The sequence below is a fragment of the Aotus nancymaae genome, unplaced genomic scaffold, assembly GCF_030222135.1.
Source record: "Aotus nancymaae isolate 86718 unplaced genomic scaffold, 86718_ANA_hifiasm-v0.15.2.pri h1tg000079l, whole genome shotgun sequence".
Lineage (NCBI taxonomy): Eukaryota > Metazoa > Chordata > Mammalia > Primates > Aotidae > Aotus > Aotus nancymaae.
In genome coordinates this window covers 22,878,296-22,903,301 of record NW_026988494.1, presented here as the reverse complement: position 1 = coordinate 22,903,301, position 25,006 = coordinate 22,878,296, and the positions used below count along the sequence as shown (strand labels likewise).

The 25,006-nt window shown below is 35.4% G+C and overlaps 1 protein-coding gene across 1 annotated transcript in view; it reads right to left on the bottom strand.

Moving 5' to 3' along the window:
• Window positions 1–685: 685 nt before the first annotated feature.
• ADAM7 (ADAM metallopeptidase domain 7) overlaps window positions 686–25,006 on the bottom strand; it is a 40,017-nt gene continuing 15,696 nt past the window's right edge. Inside the window, exons 4-17 of the mRNA XM_064368771.1 lie at window positions 23,996–24,074; window positions 22,561–22,637; window positions 21,357–21,546; window positions 19,522–19,575; window positions 15,782–15,853; window positions 13,096–13,265; window positions 10,417–10,501; window positions 8,465–8,595; window positions 6,783–6,957; window positions 5,189–5,278; window positions 3,978–4,189; window positions 2,667–2,682; window positions 2,054–2,152; window positions 686–745 (exon numbers count right to left, since the gene is read on the bottom strand). Coding sequence (XP_064224841.1) covers window positions 686–745; window positions 2,054–2,152; window positions 2,667–2,682; window positions 3,978–4,189; window positions 5,189–5,278; window positions 6,783–6,957; window positions 8,465–8,595; window positions 10,417–10,501; window positions 13,096–13,265; window positions 15,782–15,853; window positions 19,522–19,575; window positions 21,357–21,546; window positions 22,561–22,637; window positions 23,996–24,074 — 1,510 coding nt within the window. The remainder of the gene's footprint in view (window positions 746–2,053; window positions 2,153–2,666; window positions 2,683–3,977; window positions 4,190–5,188; window positions 5,279–6,782; window positions 6,958–8,464; window positions 8,596–10,416; window positions 10,502–13,095; window positions 13,266–15,781; window positions 15,854–19,521; window positions 19,576–21,356; window positions 21,547–22,560; window positions 22,638–23,995; window positions 24,075–25,006) is intronic.

Sequence of the window (25,006 nt, the reverse complement as noted above, 5' to 3'; positions counted from 1 at the left end):
TCGTGATCCACCCGCCTCGGCCTCCCAAAGTGCTGGGATTACAGGCGTGAGCCACCGCGCCCGGCCCAAGAACAGTTTGTGGAAGGAACCTTCATACTAATCCAGTGCCTAGTACACTGTAAAAACTCAGCAAAAATGAAAGAAGGAAGAAATGAAAACAAACTCGAAGTATACTCAAGCCATGCTCATTTTCTTTCCCTTTGACATAAATCACAATTTTTGGATAAATGTTCTAATACAGACATACTAAGTCAAATGTGTAATCAACCCTCCCACTTACTGATTTGGTAAGGGGAAGATTTAGAAAAGTCATCACCAAGGAAACTGTTCCTTTGCTGTGATTCCCAACATTACTAAGTCCTTTAACATATTGAAGAAAACCTGTGGGTTTGTTCCCTCTGACCGACAAAAGTCTGAAAGAATCGTGCTCCTGACCTGTATTGAGACTCTGGCACTGTTGAATTCTAGATTGCTCCTTTGGTCTGGCTTGAAAGTTTTGGATTAAAACAACCTTAGCAGAATTATATATTAGAAATTTAAGCATGTCAGCTAAAACAATTCTGACCCTTTTATTCTGTTGATAAGTACAGAAGATATCCCCAGTAAGTCAATGAGTAGTTAAAGAACACTAAATTATGCCAGCGTTTGAAAAATAACAAAGGGAGGTGCTATCTGTCAGGGTAACCTACCACTTGGCATTTTGATTGGGATCTGCAGTTCCTCTTGAATCTTTACTTGCAGGTTTCTATAATAAATGAATTATGTTGTATCAGGAGCTGCACCAGATGTTACAGTCATGTGCATCCACACACAGACATGTATATGCACACAGACACATGAGCACATACACACATATGCAGACCACCTCTGCTTAACACAGTTTGTAAATTCCTATAGGATTTGGGAAGAGGAGGATAGATAGTTCTGGTTAAGTGAAGTTCTATCAGAAACCATTATTCCTTGTAAAATGTGTGAATCTTCCTGAGAATGTATTAGATAAGAGATTTTCAAACGCTTTTTAATTATTAGCACTTTCATTCCGATAACATCTCTGTTGGAATCCCAGTAAAATTGATTTGAAACATAGACTGCACTGGTTCAAGGAGTAATTCATTCATACAACTCCGCCAGCTGTTTGGCACTTCCTGTGATCCTTTTGTGTGAACTGAAGATTCTGTGCAACCACAGACTAGAACTAATCAACGAATCACAGCGTTTTAGTCATCCATAAAGAAAGCTTAATGAGAATGGTTGCTTTTAAAAATACAGAGTTGAAAATCTATGTGTATTCAGCACCCAGTTCTGAGTAATAAGTGCTCTATGGAGTAACCTTGAGGATGCAGAGATAGAGACTCTAGCTATTTGGGCAATTCCTAGAAATCCTGTAATCATTCTCTATCTGTGTGTTTGTGTTTGTGTGTGTGTGTGTGTGTGTGTGTGTGTGTGTGTGTGTGTGTGTGTGTCTGTTGACTCAGTCTCTAATGCATGTGTGTGCTAATATGGCTATTTTGTTTCTCCTTTATAAATAAAGATGCAGGCATTATACTCCCTCTGCTAAATGAGGGTTCCAGGGGAGTGCCCTCTGGCTGATCAAGGACTCACTGAAAACCATCACTGTTTTTTGCCTTTCAGAACAGGGGCCAGGACTAGAGTGAGGAGAGTGAGGCATTGGTCTCAGGAACAGAATTTAAGGGGTGAAAACTAATTCAGCAATTAAGATAAATTATGTGCAAATGTGTTAGTTTAAAATATCAAAATTAATTTTCAAGAAAATACATTTATCATGATGAACAAAATGAATGCCAACATTTTAAACAAAGACTAGGTCTGCCCCAAGACTTGTCTGGCTCACTTCACCCTCTTCACCCTAATCTCCACACTGTTAAGAAGTAAGTCTCTATGAGAGAGTGTCCCATTTCTACTTCCAGTCAGAGAGCTATCGATGTGATATTTTTGGGCCTTTTCAAGGAACCAACAAATGGTTAAGTTGCATAAAAATTATTAGTGGAAAGGACACAGGCCATCACCAAGAGGAATGGGAGGGGGAACATACAGGTGTGATGTAGTAAGGACTTGAAAAACTGGTGGGCAGGCTTTCCAAGGAATCTGGAGTTCTCTGCTTGTGAAAAGAGATACTGTTAACCTGCAATTCCTAGTAAATATAGAAATACTAAAAGACCCAGATAAATATTCTTGCCTAGATTGTTAGCCTACGACACATGAGTCTATCTAAGGATCACGAGGTCAAGAGATCGAGACCATCCTGGCCAACCTGGTGAAACCCTGTCTCTACTAAAAATACAAAAATTAACCAGACGTGGTGGCATGTGCCTGTAATCCCAGCTACTTGGGAGTCTGAGACAGGAGATTCACTTGAACCTGGGAGGCAGAGGTTGCTGTGAGCCAATATTGCACCACTGTACTCCAGTCTAGCAACAGAGCGAGACTCCGTCTCAAAAAACAAACCCACACATATCGAGTGCTAAATATATACCAATCACCGTGCTATGTACATTTACATATAGTTCTCATTTAAACCTCAGGACAAATAAATGAGAATTATATTAGCATCATGTGGTTTCATTCCTGAAACTTTCAGTGTAAACTTAAAAAAAATCACACATTTATTTTGTCCATTCTAATGGTCAATTAAGACTCGTTTTTACTTTCTTGGAATCACATCTGGCATAAAAAAGAGTATAAATGGATAAAATGATAAGTAATCATCATACTTAACCAGAGAAAGATCCACTATGGCTATGGTCCAGTGACATTCAGCAGAGGCATTTCCGCTAAAATGTCATATATGTGTTCTGGGTGATAGAGTGGGGGCATGCTCTGCAATGTTGCACAATAAAAAACACAAGGCTTATGGGATGCCGAGGGCCTGGTCACAGCATTCAGAACCTCTGGAACTATGTAACAAGACCACCCCACCAAACAAAAATATCCTGACTTAAAAATACTGCCAACGTTATATTTGTATTGGCACTTGCATGTGGCAATAGTCACTTAATTATTAGCCTTAAAATTTGGGGCTTTCGATTCCTTCTTTATGACTTAAATCCTAATGGGCAGTTTCATCATTTCAAAGAGATAATCTTATCAAGAATGATGCTTTCTTCATCAGCTAATTTTTTTAAAAGCTAATGCCTTTGTAGTTAATCTTTGCTTACAGGTTTTGTCTTGTTTTATCGTTGTTGTTTGAGACAGGGTATCACTCTGTAGCCCAGGTTGGAATGCAGTGGCATGATCATAGCTCATGGCAGCCTGAGGCTTGGGCTCCAAAGATTTTTGGTGCCTCAGTCTCCCATGTCGCTAGGGACTACAGGTGTGCACCATTATGCTTGGCTGTGTATATATAGACAAAGCCTTGCCATGTTACCCAGCCTGGTCTCAAACTCCTGGCCTCAAATGATCCTCTTGCCTTGGCCTCCCAAAGTGCTGGAATTACAGCTATCAGCCACCGTGCCTGTCCACTCAGTTTTTTAAGTGAGCTGAATGTATTGGAAATCGTAGCTGTTGCTACAGTCATTGAACAAGCTGTGATTTGCAGGGACATCTGCAGGATTTTCAACATTTTTCTTAGATCTTCATATATTGCTTATATTCCTAGTTTACTGAGTTTTCTCAGGAATAGATTTTAGATTTTTTTCAAATATTTTTCCTGCATCTATTGATATGATCAAATGATTATACACTTTCATTGATAATATACTAAATTAGCTTCATTGCTTTTTTGAATGGTGAAGTTTCTTTGCATTACTGCAGTAACACTTGGTCATGATGCATTATCCTTTATAATGATCGTGATGCTTTGTCCTTCATCATGAGATTCAATTGGCTAAAATCTAATAATAATTCGTGCACCTATATTTGTTAGTGTATTGGTTAGTAGTGTTTTCTTCTCTGATCTTGACCCAATTCCTACAGGGAAATAACAGAAATATAGGCCATCATCTGTGTGAATCATTCACTGTGATTGTCTCTCACCATCATCAAATAATTCGGAGCATTGATCCCCACGAGTGGGACACTTCCCCATGAAGCAGTAGCCTTCTGAGTTCTTGCAAGGAAATCCATTGACTATGAACTGGTCCGTAGGACATGCAGGCGAGTGGCCAGTGCACATTTCAGGCAAATCACATTCATCTTTCACTGGCCTGCATATGGACCCTGCTTTTTTAATCTGTTGAGGAAAAACAAAAAGACTCCTGGATACATTTAGGTCAGTAAGGTTTTGTAAGTGGGTAGAAAGGTGATGTATTTATCTTAAAAAGTTTTTAAGAATAGATCACAACTTCCTTCTCCATTCCACCAAGAATCATTATCATTTGTAAATGTATTGGCACTCATGTGATTTTAGGAATGACAGAATGATGTTTTTGAAATTTGGTATTAGAACAGCCTTGGACAGAGTTGGGATGTACATCAGGTGAAGAAATGGGCAGGTGTTCTTATTTTTCTTGTCTTTGTCCCAGGGGATCCAGTATACAACCTGCCTGCCCCCTACCCACCTAGAACTGGGAACACCTGCCTATGAGGAGGAAATCTCCAGTCTCAGTGAATCAAATTCCTGCATATGAGCTGGAGAAAAATACCCTTGCTTTCACTGCTGGAGGGAACTGCACAGAGAATCTCTCATTCAGCCATTCAATATGAATTTGATTATGCTGGGTTCTAGATGAATTTGAAGATGCATAAGACATGTTTGTTTTCTTTATGAGTTTACAACATATTGGGTGAAAGAAGCGTCAATAAACCCCAGGACAGAGCCATTGGGGTTTCTGGTTGTCTTCCTTAGGAACGTTTCTCTACTTACTAGCCAATCCTAAAATAACCCCCCTTTCCCTTTGAGCTCACGCTTGGGAGTTCACCTATCCTCTCAGCTAAGGTTAAACAGACTGGTGATTATTTACAAAGGAGCAAGGGAAGAGTTGGTCATTTGACTTCCCTCCTAAAACTCCAATTGCTACTTGAAGTTTCTCCACTCCCCAGGCCATAGCACAGCCCAATGCTCAGATGTTGGAGCATCTCACAAGAATCTCTGATGGGTACTTGCAAGCCTAGCTTCATTCTGGAATCAACGGTGCAGGGTTCTCCAATGGTTAGATAACTCTTGGATCCTACATATTCTTAAACAGAAAAAACACTTCTCCTGGCAATGCAGACCTTGTCACGACCTTACCTGACAAGATTCACAGCATTCTCCTTCTGCACAAGTAAATCCTGGCTTCAGTACACATGTGTGTGCATCACAGCAAGGATTAGTACACTCCTGGCAATAATCACAAAAGAAAGATGAGAAGTTGATATGTGCTTTGACTCCTGTTTGAAGAATTAATTAGTTGTGCTTCTGTGTAATCTGCTAGAGTTAAATACTAATGCGTGATTGTTGGCTATGGTGTATACATAAAGATTACTGTTTGGAACTGCTGTTTGGGACTTTCACTGTGTCTCCTTCTCTCGTGCTATTCGGTACACTACACGTAATGGATTCTCATTGACAGAATTAGGGAGTCCAACATTTGCAATCTTCCACTATCCTAATGATCTCCATTTCCTTGAAGGATCTTACCACTTCCCTGTACTGAAGTGTGATGTGAGACAGTTCAGCTGCTGAAGATCTGATTTTACCTTTTGCTCAAGCTGTCAGATGTTTCTGGCTCACTTTTATTTTTTGATATATCATTAAATAGCATCAAAACAGTAACTTATGCCCTGTTTTCTCAAACAAAATTAAAACCTCAAAGAAAATGGAGTCTGGCTGGATAAGGTACTTCACATGTAAGAATGAATTCATGGAACCATTCCAAAGAATGCATATGGACTGGAGGATTTGTTTCTAAAATTAAGCACCTCATTACATCTAAGCTGAGACATTTGAAGACATTCTTATGCCCTTTGGACAGGTCACTGTCTCCAGTCTGATTATGGAGTCTCTGACAGTCCTTGAATTGTGCATTATCTAGACTGTAGATATCAAAGTTGTGGTCTTCTGGCCAGCAACATCAGTGTAACCTTGCAGCTAGGTAGGTGTGCAGAATCTGAGCACCACTCCATACTTACTGAATCTGAGTCCATATTGTAACAGTGTCCCCTGGTGATTCATCTGTACTTATTAATTTGAGAGGCAGTTGTCTAGAACACACACCTATGTGATAAGCTCTTAAAACAAAAAGCTTCTATGTTGGGGAAAAGCGTATCAAGAATTACTTTCAAATTTGCCTCAAGGGCTTTTCCTAAATGCTCCAGAGACCACAACTACAATAAATACATGAAACAGTAGAAGGTTTCTGCTCTATTAAGAAAAAGGTTTCTGCTCTATTAAGAAAGAGTTTTCTAATACAGTTGGAACCGCCCAACTGTGATATAGGTTTGCTTCATAAGGTAGTAAATAAAACTTGATTGAGTAAGAGATTTTGTAGAGCAGATTCCAACTGTGCATGAGAGATCAGACTTAAGGACACTTATGGACCCTCTCACAAGCAGAACCAATTACATATAAACAGGAAAGGTGATGCTGCTGGTCTGCAGCAAGGTCACTACCCATGATTTATGACTTGATAAGAAGCCTTGGAATGAGACTGAACCAATAATTTGCTTTATAAAATAAAAATGGAAAGCTGTTTTTTTAAAAAAAATTAAAAACTTTTTTTTTTTTTTAATTTAAAAAAGCTTTACAAGGAACACTGTGGTTGATTTGATTAATGGCTGCAATCTGCCCAGGTTCTACCTGGTCATAAACTTTGCAATTTAAAGATCACATCATTTGTACATACCTGACCAGTGCCACAGTCACACTCTTCACCCTCATCCACCTTCTTGTTTCCACAGTATTGGAAATCATCGAAATTGTAAGGAAATGGAATGTTGAGCATGCACGTTGGCTTGTGATCCTTCAGATATTGCTGGTATTGGTCTTGGCTGCATTTACTGAATTTTAGTGCAGGAATGCTAGAGATAGAATGAGGTAAAATAAAGATTAATCATATCCATGCAGAGTGCTACAGCAGCTGTGAGCATTTTATGAAGCATTTAGAAAGAACCAATGTAAATGTAAGTAACTGGGTTCTTTATTATAGAAAATACCTTCTCAAAACACAGCTAACCCATGCTATTTTAGTAAAAGTATCTTGGCTGTACATCTTCCAGCAAATCCTTCCTGAAGCCCACATTATAGCCTGATTTTCTATGTTTACTGCTTCTAAATCCTCTTTAATTTGATCCTCTCGAAATAACCTATGTACTTGTTTATCATCCCTACTAGATTACAAGCATGTCAAAGCAATAATTGTATCATGTACGATTTAAAAACAAAACACTAGTTAACACAGTGCCTGGCACAAAGTGGTTCTCTGTAAATTTGTTAAGACAAACGGTGTATTTAATAATACGCATATCCTTAAGAATGTGATATACTTCTTAAAATGAAATCTATCTCCCTTCCATCTTCCTTTTCTTTTGACTCCCTTAACATTTTTATTGAATTAATAATTAAATATGGTAGGACTTTAGAATCTTGATTTCATTAGACTGAGATGGCAGGACTCTGAAAAATATTACTAATTATGTAAATAATAATGTAAAGCTAAATATTAATTACTGAGTTCTTACTCTATGCCAGTCATCACGTTTGGGTGTGTTAGCCACTTTACTTCATTTAATCTATGTTTGGAAGCATTGGTCATTAAGAAACTTTTCTTACTATATACAATGCTTTATGTATACCTGCTATGAAGGAATTCAGACTTATGCAAGACTTAGAACCTGACTGCATGGTAATTTGCAGTACAATGGGGAATGCTGGACATTCATTTATTTTGTAACTATTTATGGTGTATCTACTATGTGCTTGGGACTTTTCTAGTATAATGGTGATGTAACAGTGATCCAAACAGATAAAATCCTCTGACCTTGGGGGAACTAGCTTATATTCTAGCAGGAGAGTAAAATTATAAATAAGCTAAATGCATAAAACAGAGAATATGCTAGATAGTAGTAAGTACTAAGGAGAAGACAAAAAACAAAAGGAGTGGGAGTTGAAATGCCAGGATATATGTGTGCTCTAGATCGGGGGCCAGGGCAAACTTTTGTGGGACAAACATTTGAGTAAAGATGTGAAAGAAGACATTATAGCTTATCGAAAAGGTGACAAAACAAGGCATACAGAGTCTATTTCTCCCCTAATTGCCTTGGTAGTGATTGGTACTAATTGTTCATGGTATACTTTTGCAATGCACCTAGAAAGAGTTTTGAAATTTCTCTCACAGTATCACCAGAGAGAAACACTACCAGTTGGCAAGATTTAGCTTCAGAAGAAAAATTCCCATGCTTAGTTTATTATGTAACAGATTTTTTAGGAAATTACATGGCATAACAACATATGCTGCAATAATGGATTTTGACTCGAAATCCACTTCTGAAATATTTAAGTGTATTCTCTATATTGTTAGAACCTCACCTTCCATCACTGTCCATCACACATTTTCCTGAGGGACAGGTGCATGGGAACTCATCATGCTGCATCCCGAGGCTGTGCCCCAATTGATGGGCCATTCTGTTTGCAACTATATTTGTGTCAGGTAAAAGATCCTGATAAAAAAAAAAAAAAACAATTGCTTTAGAAATTTTTGAAAGATAGCACACTGTAGTACATAGTGCTTCAAACTAGTGGTTAAAAGACTTGGTTTCTAGCTCCTAGTTAACTGGTACCTATTTAAAAAGGCACGGACCGAATTACTTCTGTCCCCTGTATCTCATTTTGTTTAATTATGTAATAGTTAAGAAAGTGACTTTTTAAGTATCTGTAGCTCTAACATTTTGAGTTTCTTTCTTTGTGGTTTAATAATAGTCATTGTTAGATTTATAGAAACTCATTCTTATAAATAGCTAAAAACTGTTAGCTAATATTGCTGTGGTTTTTACCTCTCAAAATTCATATGTTGAAGGAATAAAACTAACCTCAAGGTGGTGATAATAGGAGGTGAAGTCTTTGGAAAGTGATTAAGTCATGGGGGCAGAGCCCTCATAAGTGGGATTAATGGTCTTATAAAAGAGGCTCGAATGAGATTCCCTGCTCCTTCTACCATGTCAGGACATAGCGAGAAGTGGTCAACTATAAGCCAGAGAGACTTCGCCAGATACCCAATCTGCTAAGGCCTTGATCTTGGATTTCCTAGCCTCTGGAACTGTGAGAAACAAATCTCTGTTGTTTCTTAGTCATTCATTCGTGACATTTTGTTAAAACAGCTAGAATGAACTGATAGAAATATCCTACACAATATAAGAAATAATATTGATTGTCCTCTTTGTACTAGATATTCAAATTCAATACAAATAAAAACATGTGAGGTTCTCATTTTCAATGTGTAGTTTCATACGGCACAACAAGGCTATACAATCTTAAAGAGGAAGTTTCCATTATGAGAAAAACTTAAATGTCAGATATATCAAATCCATGGAAGAATTAGTTGTTAACTGCTTTAATTTCTATGTTAATAAAAAATTAATTTCCTGAGAGAGGTAGGCTGTCAGATTACTATAAAGCTAATAAAACATACCAAATTTTGTCATCTCATCTTACTCATACAAAGTTTAACATGTGTCCTGGAGTGGTTATAATATCATAATCTAAGTAGCATATATCATAGTCTAAGTAGCATAATCTAACCGCATGTATCAGATTAAATTGACTTTATGATCCAAAACTGATGTTACTGAAATACCATAGGAAAATCTATAAGCATAAAAATAACTATATAATACATAAGTCATGTGGTCATTTATATAAGTACTAGCTTTTAAGTTTATAGTCTTAATACCAGAAAAGGCATAGCAATGACTAGGCAGCAACGTAAAGGAAATAAATAGAAACCTTCATGTTTTCAAGAATCTCTCAGATGGGATTACTTGCACAACATTTACTAGAAGCTTAGAGACTTTGGAAAGGATCACATAAACAGAGTCAACAGTTTATAGGCCTTATGCTTTCTAAAAGTGAATTGAAAGGCTCTCTTGAAATGATATATGAAGTGGTTTATGTATCTCATTAACAGCACAAGAACAATTATCCTCACTTGCTAAATGAGCCATCAACTTTTGTGGACATTATTTGTCCTTATAAATAGCATATGTCATATGCAAAGGAGCTTTACTAATCATTGTATGCTGATCTGTGCTATGCCATCTTTCCAAACTCTGAACAAAACTAGTTTACCTTCAATATTTATATATAACTTTTAATGAGAAATTTTTACTCATTTAATAAAGAAAACAAAACAGTCTATTTGTGACATATCTTCGTGAGTATATATAAGAAAATGCACACATGATCTCTTTCCATGGAACTCAGGACATTACAGAAATTTTATTCAAACATTTTTGATTAGGTAATATAAATAAAACACAGCCCACCTTAATGACACCGGAGGAATAATAGGGCAGGCACATACCCCCTGGATAAGAAATTCCTTGCACTTGTGTGTAGAGCCACTTCCCACTATGAAAAAGATGCAAATACACTCTTCAATCTGAGTTCATAGTTTAGTTAACACAAATATCAAATTGCAGTGAACCCCAACAATGCCATTGCTTTTGCATGTGAAAATGCCTTCTTATTTCTGGAGTTTTGGAATTGAGGCTGACCTTAGTTGAAATTGAGCTCATCTTTAATCTGTGGGATACTACAGGCATTGAAAAAGCCAGTGAAATCTTAAGCTGACATTATAGAAAGGTATAAAACAAAAACAAAAAAATACAATTCAAAAAATAAAATTGAAATTCCATTTTACCTGACTCTCCTCTACTCTGCCCTCAGCTTTGGATGAAACCACTTACAAGATGAGAAATTAATTAATTAATGAAGTTTAAAAGTGCTTAGAAGGAAAATAAATAAGTAACACGGTGAATGGACTTAACACCATGATTGATTAGCTATGATTGAAAAACATTAAGACTTTTAATCAACCATAGAAACTCAGGTGGGATTTGATAGCTATAATAAAACATTTAAAGGAGTTGTCAGACAAAATGAGGACTGTCGTTGGATTACTTGAAAAGACAAATGTAGATATTTATATTATAGGAATCAAAATTTGATTTGATTTCAGGAATAGTATTTAGAGTTGAACCACTTTAAAAAGAGCCTTTTAAAGGCAGAAGGACCATATCTGGAATGTAATAGAACTCAAAGACGAGAAAGGTGGTCAGACTAAATGACCCCTTTAAGTCTTTACCTTTTTTGGTTAAGATACACTCCATTTTTTTTTTTTATCTTTGAAATGTTTCTCTTCCTACACTTTAGGCATAAGTATTTGACCATCGGTATTTGAAACTGACTATTTCAGTTACTTGAAACCAAGTAATACCATGATAATGCCGTATATACTGTCTTGCCACTTCTATATCTAAGTGAATACAGAAGGGAAGATACCCAAGAAACTTAACACGTAAGAAGTCCCAAACATGATGCTTAATTGGCTATTTAGTAGCATTTCACCCTATCTCCTTACTCGCAGGCATCCTATTGATAACTACTGGTTAGAATAGGAGATATTCTAAGGAAGTTAAACAGTTTTCTACTTACACCCATTCAAAATATTGTTGGTTTTATTTATTAAGTATTTAAAAATACATGTATAAAGAGAGGACAAAGTAGTTAATCTTACCCACTCTGAAATTTATGGTAATACTTTGCTACTCTCCATTCCCCATGATTTTGGGGCATGCTAATGCATGAATATTCAAGTCCAAGCCCAGGCACAACTATACCTCTGGAGATACATGCTATGGGCCATTCCAGATACAAAAACCAGAAATTACATTACTTTGAAGGTCTGATTCACTCTCATTAATCTGCCAAAGGACAGAATTGGACTTCTGACTACAGGTATTGGAAACTTCAGGTTTTTGAGTTCATACTGAAAGTCAACAATTAAATAATAATAGATTACCAGGCTGGGTTTGCAGACTTTAGGGGAAATACCAGTATTACGGGTACATAAGATAGGAAAAGTGGATATTATTCTAATGTAGTAGCTTTAAAGGCATCAGAAGAAATGCTAAAAGATGGCATTGCTCCAAAGTAGTTCTTCCACAATTTAGCATTCTTTAGGATAACAGGACTGTACTAAATACTAGGTTATATTAGATTCAGTTCCATAATTACCTATCCTTTTCCTCTGGGCTAAGTACTGTGCTAGGTATCTTGAATAACAAAAATAATAAGAAAGTCCCTTTTTTCAAGAAATTAAAGATTGAGTAGTCTAGACAAAGTCACACTTTTACTTAGGCATATTAAAGCTGTGACAGGTTTCACTTATCAGGTAAGGTTCCTGTTCCATTATATAGTAGAGAAGATGGTATTGAAGGACTGGTCACCAGGTAGGCAGATTTTGATGGGGGGAATGTCCAGAAAGTGAGGTGCTTTCCCAAAAATGCAAGTTTGGTAGAGTATTAGAATGGTACAACACTGGGAGGGTGGGAGGAGTTAGCACTGGATGCTGATAAGAAATGTAAATGGATTCCAAAAACACTTTGTTTACCTAATGGCATTTTAAGCCTACCAAGCAATATGAATATATCAGAATTTTTCTTTTCTAGTATTAATGTTAGAAAAAAGATTATGAAGTAGTCCACTTGAAAACTTTCTATTTATTCATTGAGACAGGGTCTCTCTTTGTCACTCAGGCTGGAGTGCAGTAGCACAATCACAGCTCATGTTAGCCTTAACCTCCTGGATTCAAGAGATCCCCCAGCCTTAGCCTCCCAAGTAGCTGGTACCACAGGTGCATGCTACCATGCTCAGCTAATTTTTAATTTTTTTGTACAGATGGGGTGTTGGTATGTTGCCTGGAACTGGTCTTGAACTCCTAGACTAAAGCAGTCTTCCCACTTTGGTTTCCTAAAATGTTGCGATTAAAGGTATAAGCCACTGTGCTTCGTTGGAAATTTTCTGTATAGCTACAAATAGCATTTTGTCCCTGTGTACTACCCAAAAGTTACTGCTGAAAAAGTTTTTTTTTTCTGTTCATTTTTTGTTTTCTTTTGTAATAATCCACGTAAAATCTGCAAGGAAATAGAGCAGTCACAAACCTGAGTAATAGAACATGATCAAAATGCTTCCTTGTTTTAAGAATCCTTTCTTGCCAAGCTGAAAAACTCAACAAGGTAGTTTCTATATTTGAATGTAGTTCTATTTTGTCTCCATGTGTCCATATTTCAACACCAACCAACGTCACATGGATGTTTAGCGTTTTATAAATCTGTTAAAAAAAAAACAATTTTTCACAAAGTCAAGTTGCTAGAAAGGTTCTTCTTCATTACTATATTCCTTTATGTTTCCCCCAAAACAATAACTTGAACGTGTGAGGTACGTAAGTAGACAGTGAAAGCCTTATTTTACAAACAGATGTATCAAAATGGAACACAGAGTGCATTGCCCAGAATACCTGATGAATTTTCTGGTCAACAATAAAACTTGATCAGAAAGGTCTCCTTCCTTGACCTATCAAAAGTCTTACAGGCACTGTCTCAGGATGTGCTGGAAGAATTTATTAAAGTTCTGAGGTTAGAACTATCCTAAAACTGTGAATTTACTAACAGTGGCAGGCTGTGTGAGTGCTCCTTACTTACCTTCATTCTTTAGGCCAAGTGTTTATTCTGTGGCAGGTTAGAAAGCTGGTGTTGGTTTTCAAAAACTTAGCTTAGCTGCTGTGTTTGATCTTTATGCTTGATTTTTGTAACTGCCTTTTTTAAAAAAAGAAATCTGAGAAATGTTACTAGGCATTTCTCTAAGCAGGCAGAAATAGTTGTAGCCTATAAACCTCACACCTATGCCTACCTGCTCTGTAAACACCTGGGTGATAGGTACTTTTATGCCAGGAGAAAAGAAATCAGAGTTCATGTAATTATTATGGGAATTTTGAGAGAAAGGAATAAGTGTTGTGTCAGTGTTGTATTGTGGAATATATAGTCAGTACACAATAGTCAGTGCAAGTAGTTTGAAAGAAAGTGAATGATAAACTATGAACACGGAATGAACAGAAATGGAATGATCATCCATACAAAGTTACTAGGCAATGTAACTAGTTAATATGAAGTGTGATACTCATATCATTCCTATAGCAATAACCTTGTGTTAATATTCTACTTTTCTTAACCTACAGGATATGAATATACTGAATTCCATGTGTCAATAGAGCCCAAAAAAGTCATTTCATAATCATGAGAATTAGGTGCCTTTTAAACTCTCCTGAAGTTAGATATCTAGTTAAACTCTGACCTCAGATCTATACTGGAGACTGTGATATGTAGCCTTATTCTTCTTGGCCCTGACTATATATATATATATATATATATATATTAGCACTAAAGGTGGATTGGATAAATTGGAGTAAATTTTTACAAGATACTTCTACATGTGTAGTGGTATAACACTATTCGACGTTAGACTGTGTTTTATTAGATATATATTGCACTCATATTTAAACCCTAAAAATAGTTTTTAAAAACCAATGGTGGGGGTAGAATGAATCATAAAAAATACTCGATCCAAAAGCAGGCAGGACAAAGGATAAGAGAAATGAAGAACATTGAATAAGTAAAAATAATTAACAAAATTATAGATTTTAATTCAATTATATCAACAGTTACATTAAGTGTAAGTTGACCAAATATATCAATTAAAAGACAGAGATCATCAGATTTGATAAAGAAAAAAAATATACTATCTACAATAAATTTAATTTAACTATAAAGTTATAGGTAAAAGTAAAAAGATAGCCAAAGATGTAAGCACAAATCAAAAAAAAGCTGCAGTGGGTGGCCGTATTAATCAGATAAAGTAGGCTTAAGAACAAAGAATATTTACAAAGGTTAAAAAAGGGCATTACAGGATGACAAAATGGTCAATTCTCCGATAAGACATAGTGATTCTAGATGCATTTGCCACTAGTCAACAGAGCTTTGAAATATAGAAAGCAAAAGCTGGTAACACTGAAGGGACAGACAGACAAATTCACCATTATAGCTGGAGAATTCAACACCTTTATCTTAGTAATTGTTATAAAATAGAAAATTAGTATGAATATAGAGATCTGAAAAACACCATCAACCAACTTGACATAATTGGTATCTATAGAAAATTCTATCAGAAACTACAAACAAATGTCCCTCAACTGGTGAATTAATAACCATTGGCCTAGAGGGGCCTTCTTTACAGCTTTTTCTTATGGAATCTCTTTATCCTAGTATTAGGGCTGATGTGTCTTAGAATGAGTCAGCAAAAAAAAATGTGTTGAAATTCAGTATTTTTTAAAGGGTTATATGCTTCATTCTAATTTAGGCAAATTGAGCATTTTAATATATTTTACTGAAACAGTTACCCCACTTTCCATGCCAAACCATGGACAATAAATTATAGCTTAAAAGACTTTTCATTATACAAGGTGACAGAGCAGTGATTTAAAGTAGTGAGATTTGGTTTATAGTGATCTATATTCATATTCTTTGTACATTGCTTCATAAATTTTGTGATTATAGACCAAGTTTTGAAACTTATTTCAATATTAAATGTCATTTACGTAGAAAACTGAAAATTCAGAGCTGCGGTTGTTATTATTTTTTCTAGTGGATTTTGGCTTATTAGTTTATTTGGTGAATATCTGTAGTTTGTTTTGCCTTAATATCAGATGACTACAATTGTCCAGCAGAGATCTGTGATAAAAGGTTATTTTCATTTGTATTTTTGACTTGATTCAAAAACAGTATCAAACCTTACCATGTTGACAAAATTGACCATTCCCCAAATTCGGTTCCTTAGTTTATCATGAGGATGACTATTCCTGCGATACTGGAAATATAAATATTATATTAACATTCATTAATAATAGGAGTTGCATAAAAGCTCAACAAAATACTTCATTCATCATCAGCTATTACAAAGAAAAAAATCATTGGCCTAATGTAAAAAGAGATCTCCTTTCATTCAGCTAAAATCCAGGCAACTTAAATACATTTTTGATATAAGATAACTAAATACAGCCCTTCTAAAGACATGCTTAGGCTTAGTATTACTTCAAGTTTTTCTTTCTAACTTTGTTTTCAAGTTACATTATACTACATTACATTAATTTATTAAACCAACTGATTAGTGTTCTTCAGAGTCCATTGTTATCATGTTGATGACATAAACCTATTGAAGCCACAAAGCAATCAATATACGGCATAGAACAGCAACTTTATTAACCCTTCTGTGTCCTTGGTGTTCACAAAATAAGGAATATGTAGTAACAAAAAAAAAAAAAACACAAAAAAAACCCATTGGAGCTGGAGATGTGCTGAAGAGGGACAGGAAACTGTAGCTATCTCTTCCCTCCAGGAAATAGATAAGAGGACAAACCGGACTTTCATGTTCCATCTATTCTGACTTTTGTTCTCGCCTTATAACTGGATTCCATTTTTGTACTATTGGGATCTTGTATCAATTATCAATTTAGACCTGATCAAATATACTTAATAATAGCATAAGGTGCCCTGTAGGAATAAATTCAAATGGTCAAACGTTTTTCATAATAAAAACAAGAAATTAACCTGCCTTTCCGGAATCTTGCCAGTGTCTACTTGTTACCCTTCCATTGCTCTCCTGTTATCTTAAATATCTAAATACCACTAAGATATAGCTTTAGAATCTCTTCAATTTTTATCTCCCACTACTCAGTCTACTACACCCTGATTATAACTGACACTATTCCATTGAAACTATTCTTAATAACCCACAAATATTCTCTTTTCAAATACATTGTGAACATATTTTCCTTCCTCGTCATCTTGTCCATGTTTAATGTTGACCATTTTCTGTTTCAATAAATTTTTTAATTTCTTGGTTTCTATTACTCCATACACTCCTACGATTTTATTGTTCATCACCATTATCTCCTTAAATACTGGATGATAAATATGTTTCACAACAGGATTTCTATTGATTGATAAGAATTGCCCAAAATTCACTGCCTGAAATTCACTGTGGAGAAAGATTCAGAGGCTATCTTAGGGATCACAAAGATCAGGTACTTTGTCAATCAGTGATTTTCAACCAGAGAAGAGGAAGGAGGAATCGTTAGGTGTGAGCTTTGCACTTTTATTGACAAATCTTTATTTAATGGTTGGTGTTTCCCAGGATTCAGACATTTGTGTCCTGGTCTTTTTTTTCAATTTGGTAGCTCTGAGCGTTATCATCTATATCCTCACTTCACTTTCCTGCTGAGAATTCCTCACTGTCTTCGAGATATGTAAATATCTCAACATTTTTCCAAAGACTGCCTTTGGTTTCCTTATTTTATATGACTGGAATGCCTGAATTTTCTACCCTTCTCTTGCTTTCTTGCCCTTTCTGTTGTTGTTCCTTGGGACGAGATCTTGCTCTGTCACCCAGGCTGGAATGCAGTGGGGTGAACATGGCTCATTGCAGCCTCAATCTCCTGAGCCCAAGTCATCCTCCTGTCTCAGCCTCCCATGTAGCTGGGATCACAGGTACACACCACCACACCCAGCAATTTTTTTCTTCTTTTCTTGTACTTTGTTGCCCAGGCTAGTCTCAAACTTCTGATCTTAAGCAATCCTTCCACCTTGACTTCCCAAAGTTCTGGGATTACAGATGTGAGCCACTGCACCTGACCTCTGCTGCCCTTTTTACTTGGCTATCATATATATCATTAATACTCAGAATCTAGCATATTGGATGTTCATTAACTATTTGTCAAATGAAAATGGATGATTTACCATAGGAACTTCTCTAAATAAAGAAACCCTTAAATATTTTGACACAATTAAAGCGGCATGTGTAAGAGCTATACACATAAAGCCCATTTTAATGCAACTAAAGTCACATCAAGCAACCCCTCTCCTTAGTATCCAAGTTAAAATTTTAATAACCTCTTCTTAATCTTTAATAACACATATATTATCATTAAAGTTTAACACTCATACCTTACTTACAAAGTGTAAAATTGTGACTACCTTTACATTCCTAATCTAAAATTCTGTTGAACATTTTAAGTATGATTTTTTTTCTCCCAAGCTATTATCCTTGCCTGATATTTTAGTACTCAATTTAAATTTTACAACATCTTGCATTAACTGTTTGAACATATTGTTTGAGAAACCTATGTCTTCTTTTGTTTAAAACATATGCTGTTTGTGGTTTACTTATAGGCCATCTATCTCCTTCTTACAGTTGATTTTTAAAGCTTTTTCTTTGCCTTTGATATTCAGACATTTTTCTACAATGTTATCTGATTTACTTATTCCTTTACTTCTGGAAAATTCTCAAGAATTATCTCTCATTTGTCATCTGTCATACAATCATTCTCACTCACTCTTCATAAACTTTGTATTCTGAACTGATGTCTCTTATGTTCTCTTTTACAGTTTCCAACTTTTTATTTCTCTGGAAAAATGGTGGTTTCTCTAACTCCTCCATTCTTCAGTTCACTAATTCTTTCTTCACATGTGTCTAATCTTCTGTTTAATTTTTTCAATGGTATATCATTTTTCCTTTTATAAATGTTAAAACAGATATGCCTGCCCTTTTGTCCAGTCTTTTCTGATTATTTTAATGTCATTTTTATCCGTCTTTACATCTTTAATAACTTTAAACTTGTAATTTAATGTTACAGCATAGTCTGAAATATCACTGGATGATTTACAGTTCCTGGTGAGCTTATTCTCCTTTTCTTTAAGTCGGTTAACTCTTCCTCATGTGGTTCATTTTATCTTGGATTATTAAAAAGTCATTTTAGGGCATTTTTGACTTGACCTCCAGCAGTTTTGCAGGCCTCTAATAAGTTTTTATGTTTAAAAGTTTGCTTGACAATTCTCTATCTGTATAAATATATAATATCATGTCCCACATCTGTGTATAACACAAACAGGGGATTTGTTTTCCCCTGTGTAACGTTTTACCTGCTCATGGCTACACGAAGACAGAAAATTTCCTTAACCTCTTGCAGTTTCTGCGGCACATGTCTAGTTCCCTTTTCTGAGATGGGCAGCCTTTTATGACTCTGAGAATGATGCTGAGGACTCATTTCCAAATTTCAATATTTTCTTCTCATGAGGTTTAATTTCTTGTCTTTTTTGTATTCTATATGTCGGGGTCACCAAGCCTTTGAATTTTACTTACTGTTCTGATAGAGATTTTTTTCTTCATTTTTAGTACTTGGAGATTTTCCACTTTTTCTTTTGAGCTTAACAATAGGTTGCTAAAATGTTTTCAACATTTTAAATGTCGTTCAGCATTTTCATATGTTCTTAATGGGGAGGGATGCTCTATTTCGGGTCAGTCTGCTATTGGGCAAAGAACCCCACAGTCTCTTATGTGTGTCTGTTTTGGTAAGCTAAAAATAGGACTTTGAGCCTAGATTGGACCTCTGATTAGAATACCTTTTTTTCTATGCTAGAATCATAACTACAAATTCTACAAGGAAGAATAAAGAGAAAAATGTTCAGTTGAAAACTTACCATAGTATCATCAGCAACAATGAACAATTCAACATACTTTTCATTGTAGATGCCCTGTAAATTTAAGGAAAATTCAGTGAAATATAATTAATGCTTCTTATCTTAACCCTTTAAGTTTGAAAGAAAAACCCTAATATTTTCATGGTAAGCAATGTTAATATTATTGACACAAAAAGGGAAGGCACATGAATATATAAAAATTGTATGAATTTATCTAAATGAGATCTACTATATGATTAAACATGGGGTCCTATACACCAGATTGTATTATTACTGAAACAATGTTTCCTATTTGACTTTCTTTTTCACGTTTCCTTTTTAAATTTAATTTTTTAATTTCTGGGGTCCATGTGCAGGATGTGTGGGTTTGTTATACAGGTAAACATGTGCCATGGTGGTTTCCTGAACCTATCAACCCATCAGCTAGGTATTAAGCCCAGCATGCATTAGCTCTTTTTTGTACTGCTTTGTTTAGGTTTTCAGATCGAATAAGAGTTGTAGATAATCATAAACACACACTTTAACATTTAGTGTTTTTTTTTTTTTTTCATTTACTGAGTAAATGCTTCATTAGTAAGCTCATGTGAAAACATCCATCTGTAACTGAGAGTTAAAACATCAGCTGGACTAATAGGACTGACTGTATTTCTCCCAACCTCCAAATTTGCAGTAGTCTCAATTCCAAGGAAACATGTATAAATTTTGTTATTCATAGATTTTTTATTTTTTATTTTTATTTTGAGACAGGGTTCACTCTGTCACCCAGACTGGAGTGCAGTGGCACGATCTTGGCTCACTGCAATCTCCGCCTCCTGGGTTCAACTGATTCTTCTGCTTTAGCCTCCCAAGTAGCTGGAATTACAGGTGCATGCCACTAACACCCGGCCATTTTTTTTGTATTTTTAGCAGAGACAGGGTTTCATCATGTTCGCCAGACTGGTCTCGAACTCCTGACCTCAAATGATCTGCCTACCTCAGCCTCCCAAAGTGCTGGGATTACAGGCTTGAGCCACCTTGCCTGGCTGATCTTTTATTTCTATAAAACACCAATACCAGAAAATTTTTCTAAGTGTTCAGCTTTCAGTATGCATGCACTGAGGTACATGCATATTCTCTGAGGACAAGCCGGAGGTAAATTGTTCAGAGATTTGGTGAGACCATTTTGCTATGGACTAAGTAATCATTTATTTGTTGATTTATTCAATCAAGAAACATTCATTTGACATCCAGTATGTTTCAGACACTGTATGAATCATGGACATATGAAAAATAAAAAGAACCATGTAGCTTACAGGCTAACATCCACTAGGAATTTAAGGGGATATAGATTTGTTGTATAGAAAAGCCTAAAGCTCCAAGGAGTACATTTATGCAATCATCCCACCAAAAACTGAACCTGTTTTATCCTTAATTGTCCTTAACTGTTTTTTAAAACATTTGGATGCTAAGAAGGGAAGAACATAGCTTTTCATCCATAACTGCAAAAAGTGGCAGGGAAGACAAGGAAAGACAATATCGCTAGATTAGGTTTTAGGACATTAAATTTTCATTATTTCCAACTACTTATAGCCCCAATGCTATCAACCTACATGTAGGATTATAGAATCATCCTTTTTGGAAACTGATGAAACAAACTGAGATTTACTCTATGAAATAAACACTTTTTACATAGCTAACGAAAACAAAAGTTTTCAAATTTCAAGTAGTATATGAAGTGCCAGACTCAAAGTAGCACTTAGATTTCACTAGCTGGACTCATAGGCATTCTCCCTAGGCATCATCATGAAAATAAAGTTTCATTTGGGGTAAAGATGATTTAGTAATAAATAACTCACTTTCATTTTGTAGTCTCCTTTAGATTCAGTATCCTCTGGAACAGTTTTCCTGGTAAAATTAAGCTCCATACAGGAATGATTGGCAACAAAAGGCACCCTTGGGTTATATTTGAACACCAAATGTTCTCCCTCATCTGAGTATTTCATTGGTTCAATGAGGTATCTTTGGTCATTTACTCTGAAGAATCCCCTGTAAAAATTGGGAACACAATGTCTATTCAAGGTCTATAACTACTCTCCTTTATTTTATTTTATTGACTTTGTCTCTTCAAGAATGAGAAACTACAAAACCAGTGCTTCATGAACATGCAGGAGGGTGCTTTCATTGGTAAGGAAATGTGATGATATGTAACCTTTGACTGAATCAGTACCTTTTTTCTAAGAGTCAACTTACTAGATTTTCAGAAGTTTAACAGTCCAATATCTGCTTTGAGTACAGGTAGAGTAGCAAGTTTCACTGGTGGTTGTGAACCACTTAGGAGATGTTGCAAAAATTTTGTGAGTTTCTATGTCTATCTTGACATGAGATAAATATGAAAGTAAATATATGAAAGTAAAAATACTAGTATGTGATAATTGCGTCATTAAAGGGGATTCTCATTCTTGAAAATACTGAGAACTATTCAAGTAAATTTCTCATAATTAAAGACAGAATTTCCTTCTCGTCCTACTCTTTACCTCTCCACATTGTCCTTCTTTGTCCGTGATGTATAGAGAACTATAGGCTTTACTTCTGATTTTTTAACTTTCAAGAGACTGTAAACACAGTTTGATTTAGTAAAAACCTAAGTGAGTCAAGCATTATTGTATAATGGGAATTTACAAAATTAGAATTAAAAAGACCTGGGTTTTATACTCAGTTTTATCACTAGCAAATGGAATATTCAGGAGAAAGTCTCTAATTTCAGTCAATATCCTGATCTGCAAAATGAGAGGCCAGACTAAATGATTTTCAGTAATCTTTCGAATATGAATCCCTTATCCATGTCCTGCATAGCTTGTCTTGTTCAGCACTATGCATTAGACATCTCTTTATCAAAACATAAATCACAGGCTAGAGCTGAAACTGATTAAAATCCACAGTAGCTTTTGTCTCATGAATTTTTCTACATACCAGGATTGATAAAGCCAAATCAACAAAGTTAATTTCTTTGAAAATCCATAGGAAAACTCATAAAGAACAAAAAAAGATATTCTGCATTACCTTAGACCATTACACGTACTGATACTGGCAGCTGAATCATATTCATGTACTATGGATCCTTGGTAAAAACAGTGATCCTAAAATAGAAGAAGACTCTATTACTTTATGTATAAATATTGATATTATGCAAATTTAATATATAAATATTTTCTGTTCAGAATACATCAACAATTTATTTTGACAAATTGCATTGATATTTGTTCATGCATCTATTCATTAAATTATTTCATTTGGAAGTATTTGAGCCTACTTCAGAGACCTTTTACCTTAATTATGTGATTATTTTGTGTAAAGCAAAGTATAGATTCTTCTCCTAAAAATTAAAGAGTCTGTTAGTGATGACAGTAGTTTTAGAAATGTGACCCTTTTCCTTAGAAATATTACTTCTTAATCCACCCTAAAATTTTTACCATAGTAACCTTTCTGTGATAATATAATTTTTCCCAGTTGCCCATGAAATTAAGCCAAATGCTTGATTATCATTAAAACTAGGTCTCCCTCTTCAACTAGCTCCTCTAATGCCTTTCTCTCCTGCCTCTCTGCTTCAATCACGATGGTGTCTTTGTTACTGCCTACTTGAGGCTCTGCCCATGGTAGTCCAATCAGGTAATTATTTTTCCCATTATTTCCATGTGTTCAAATCCTGCCTATGAATGACATTTTTTATGGCCCTCCAGGGACTCACACCCTTACAAATAACCCACTCCCTGCATAAAAGAATGTTACCCAGTTTTCCTCTTGTATTTTGAAGATTGCATGAAGACTTAGCTCTCATAGAAGTTGACAGTTGCTTTAAAAAGAGGAAATACATTTTTAAATGTATAGTTTTGGGGAAAAAAAAAGTAATGTTCTTGGTAGAAGGTTACAGAGGACAAGTTTTGGAAAAACACAATGGGGGTATAAAAATAAAATCTGTAAATATATATTTTTTTAATTAATGGAATGATAATAATAAATGAATGAAAAATCATTTGAGGATTGAAGAAAAGACCTCAACATTGGTGCATCAGAAAAACCGGGCAAGGTGGTGAGAATCACATAAGGATCAACGAATGGAGATTTTAAAGTTTTGTTTCATAGCTTCGGATTTCATCCATTTAGCTTCATCACAGTCTCATAAGGTGCCTTATATTTTTGGTGTCCTGCTTTACCCTCTTTAGACTTACCACCATATTGAGTGTATAGAAATCAGTTTAGGGGAAAAGAAAGATATGTTAGCAGTTACTGATTTGCTTGGTAGCCAGTAAGCAGCTTCCTTTAGGTTCCACAAGATTATATTTTTTACTCTACAGTTTTTCTGTGAGAGTAGTCAATTCAGAACTCATTTCTGGTGTAGTATTTTCTAGAGCAGCTTGTACAGCTAGAACAGGCTCTCTAAATCACATCAGGAAATACTAGTTTTAGAGAAGAGACATAGGAACGTTCCATAAGATACCATGATCTGAGGATGCCTGGTGAACTCTTCTCCTTTCATGGAGTAGAATGTTTCACTGTAATTTGAGCCTAGGAACTCCCTGAAAAAGAGAGCAGAGAGGTGGTGAGATTTGTTCATTTAAAAATCTGACAGATAAAACCAATAATGTGATGGAGAAGTGTCCAGGTTGCTTCTAAATCTCAGTAAGATCCTCTTCTACTAAAAATAGTAAAGCAAAATCAAGCCCACTGATAGAAAAAGCCTTTCTAGCTAAGTATAATGGTTCATAAAGACTGTAGAAAAGCTAGAAAATAAATTCTGGCAGTTTTAGCAAAGTACTATTTTTTAACTAACTTGGAGAAAATGTTATCTAAGCAAAAATCTGAGACCAAAATCAATGCAAAATACATGCATTAATATATCTGATGAATATAAGACATCATAAGATATATGTGATGAACATGTCTTAGTATGTAATAACCGAACAGCTACATATTTAGATAAAAGCAATGTATTAATTATAATAAATTCATATTAGCCATGCTGTATTTGGAATTGAGCCCAATCAGTCTCTCTCCCCCATGGCAAGACCCTACCATTGCAGTGGTCTCTGTGTCTATAGTGATGGACCTGAATAAAGCCTGCCTTACAGTGCTTTAACAACTGTCACTGAATCATTTTTCTTTAACATCTTTTTGGACTACTCATGGCCACTTTTTGATACCAACCTGAACATAAGAAACTCCTAGATTCTTCAAAAATCAGTCCAAAGCATACTTCCTGACTCCATCAATCAGATTTTGAGATTCCTCCCTAAGGTATATTTCACACTTCCAAAGATGTTCATTTTCATGTTTGCCACATTTTTATTATGTATATTAGAGGTCAGCAAACCTTTTCTGCATAGGTGAAGATAATAAGCATTCAAGGCTATATGGGCCACGTATATGCTATTACACGTTCTCAGTTTCATTTTATTTTTTGTTATTGTTGCTGCTGTTTTGACTCCAAATATTCCAAATTTTAAACATT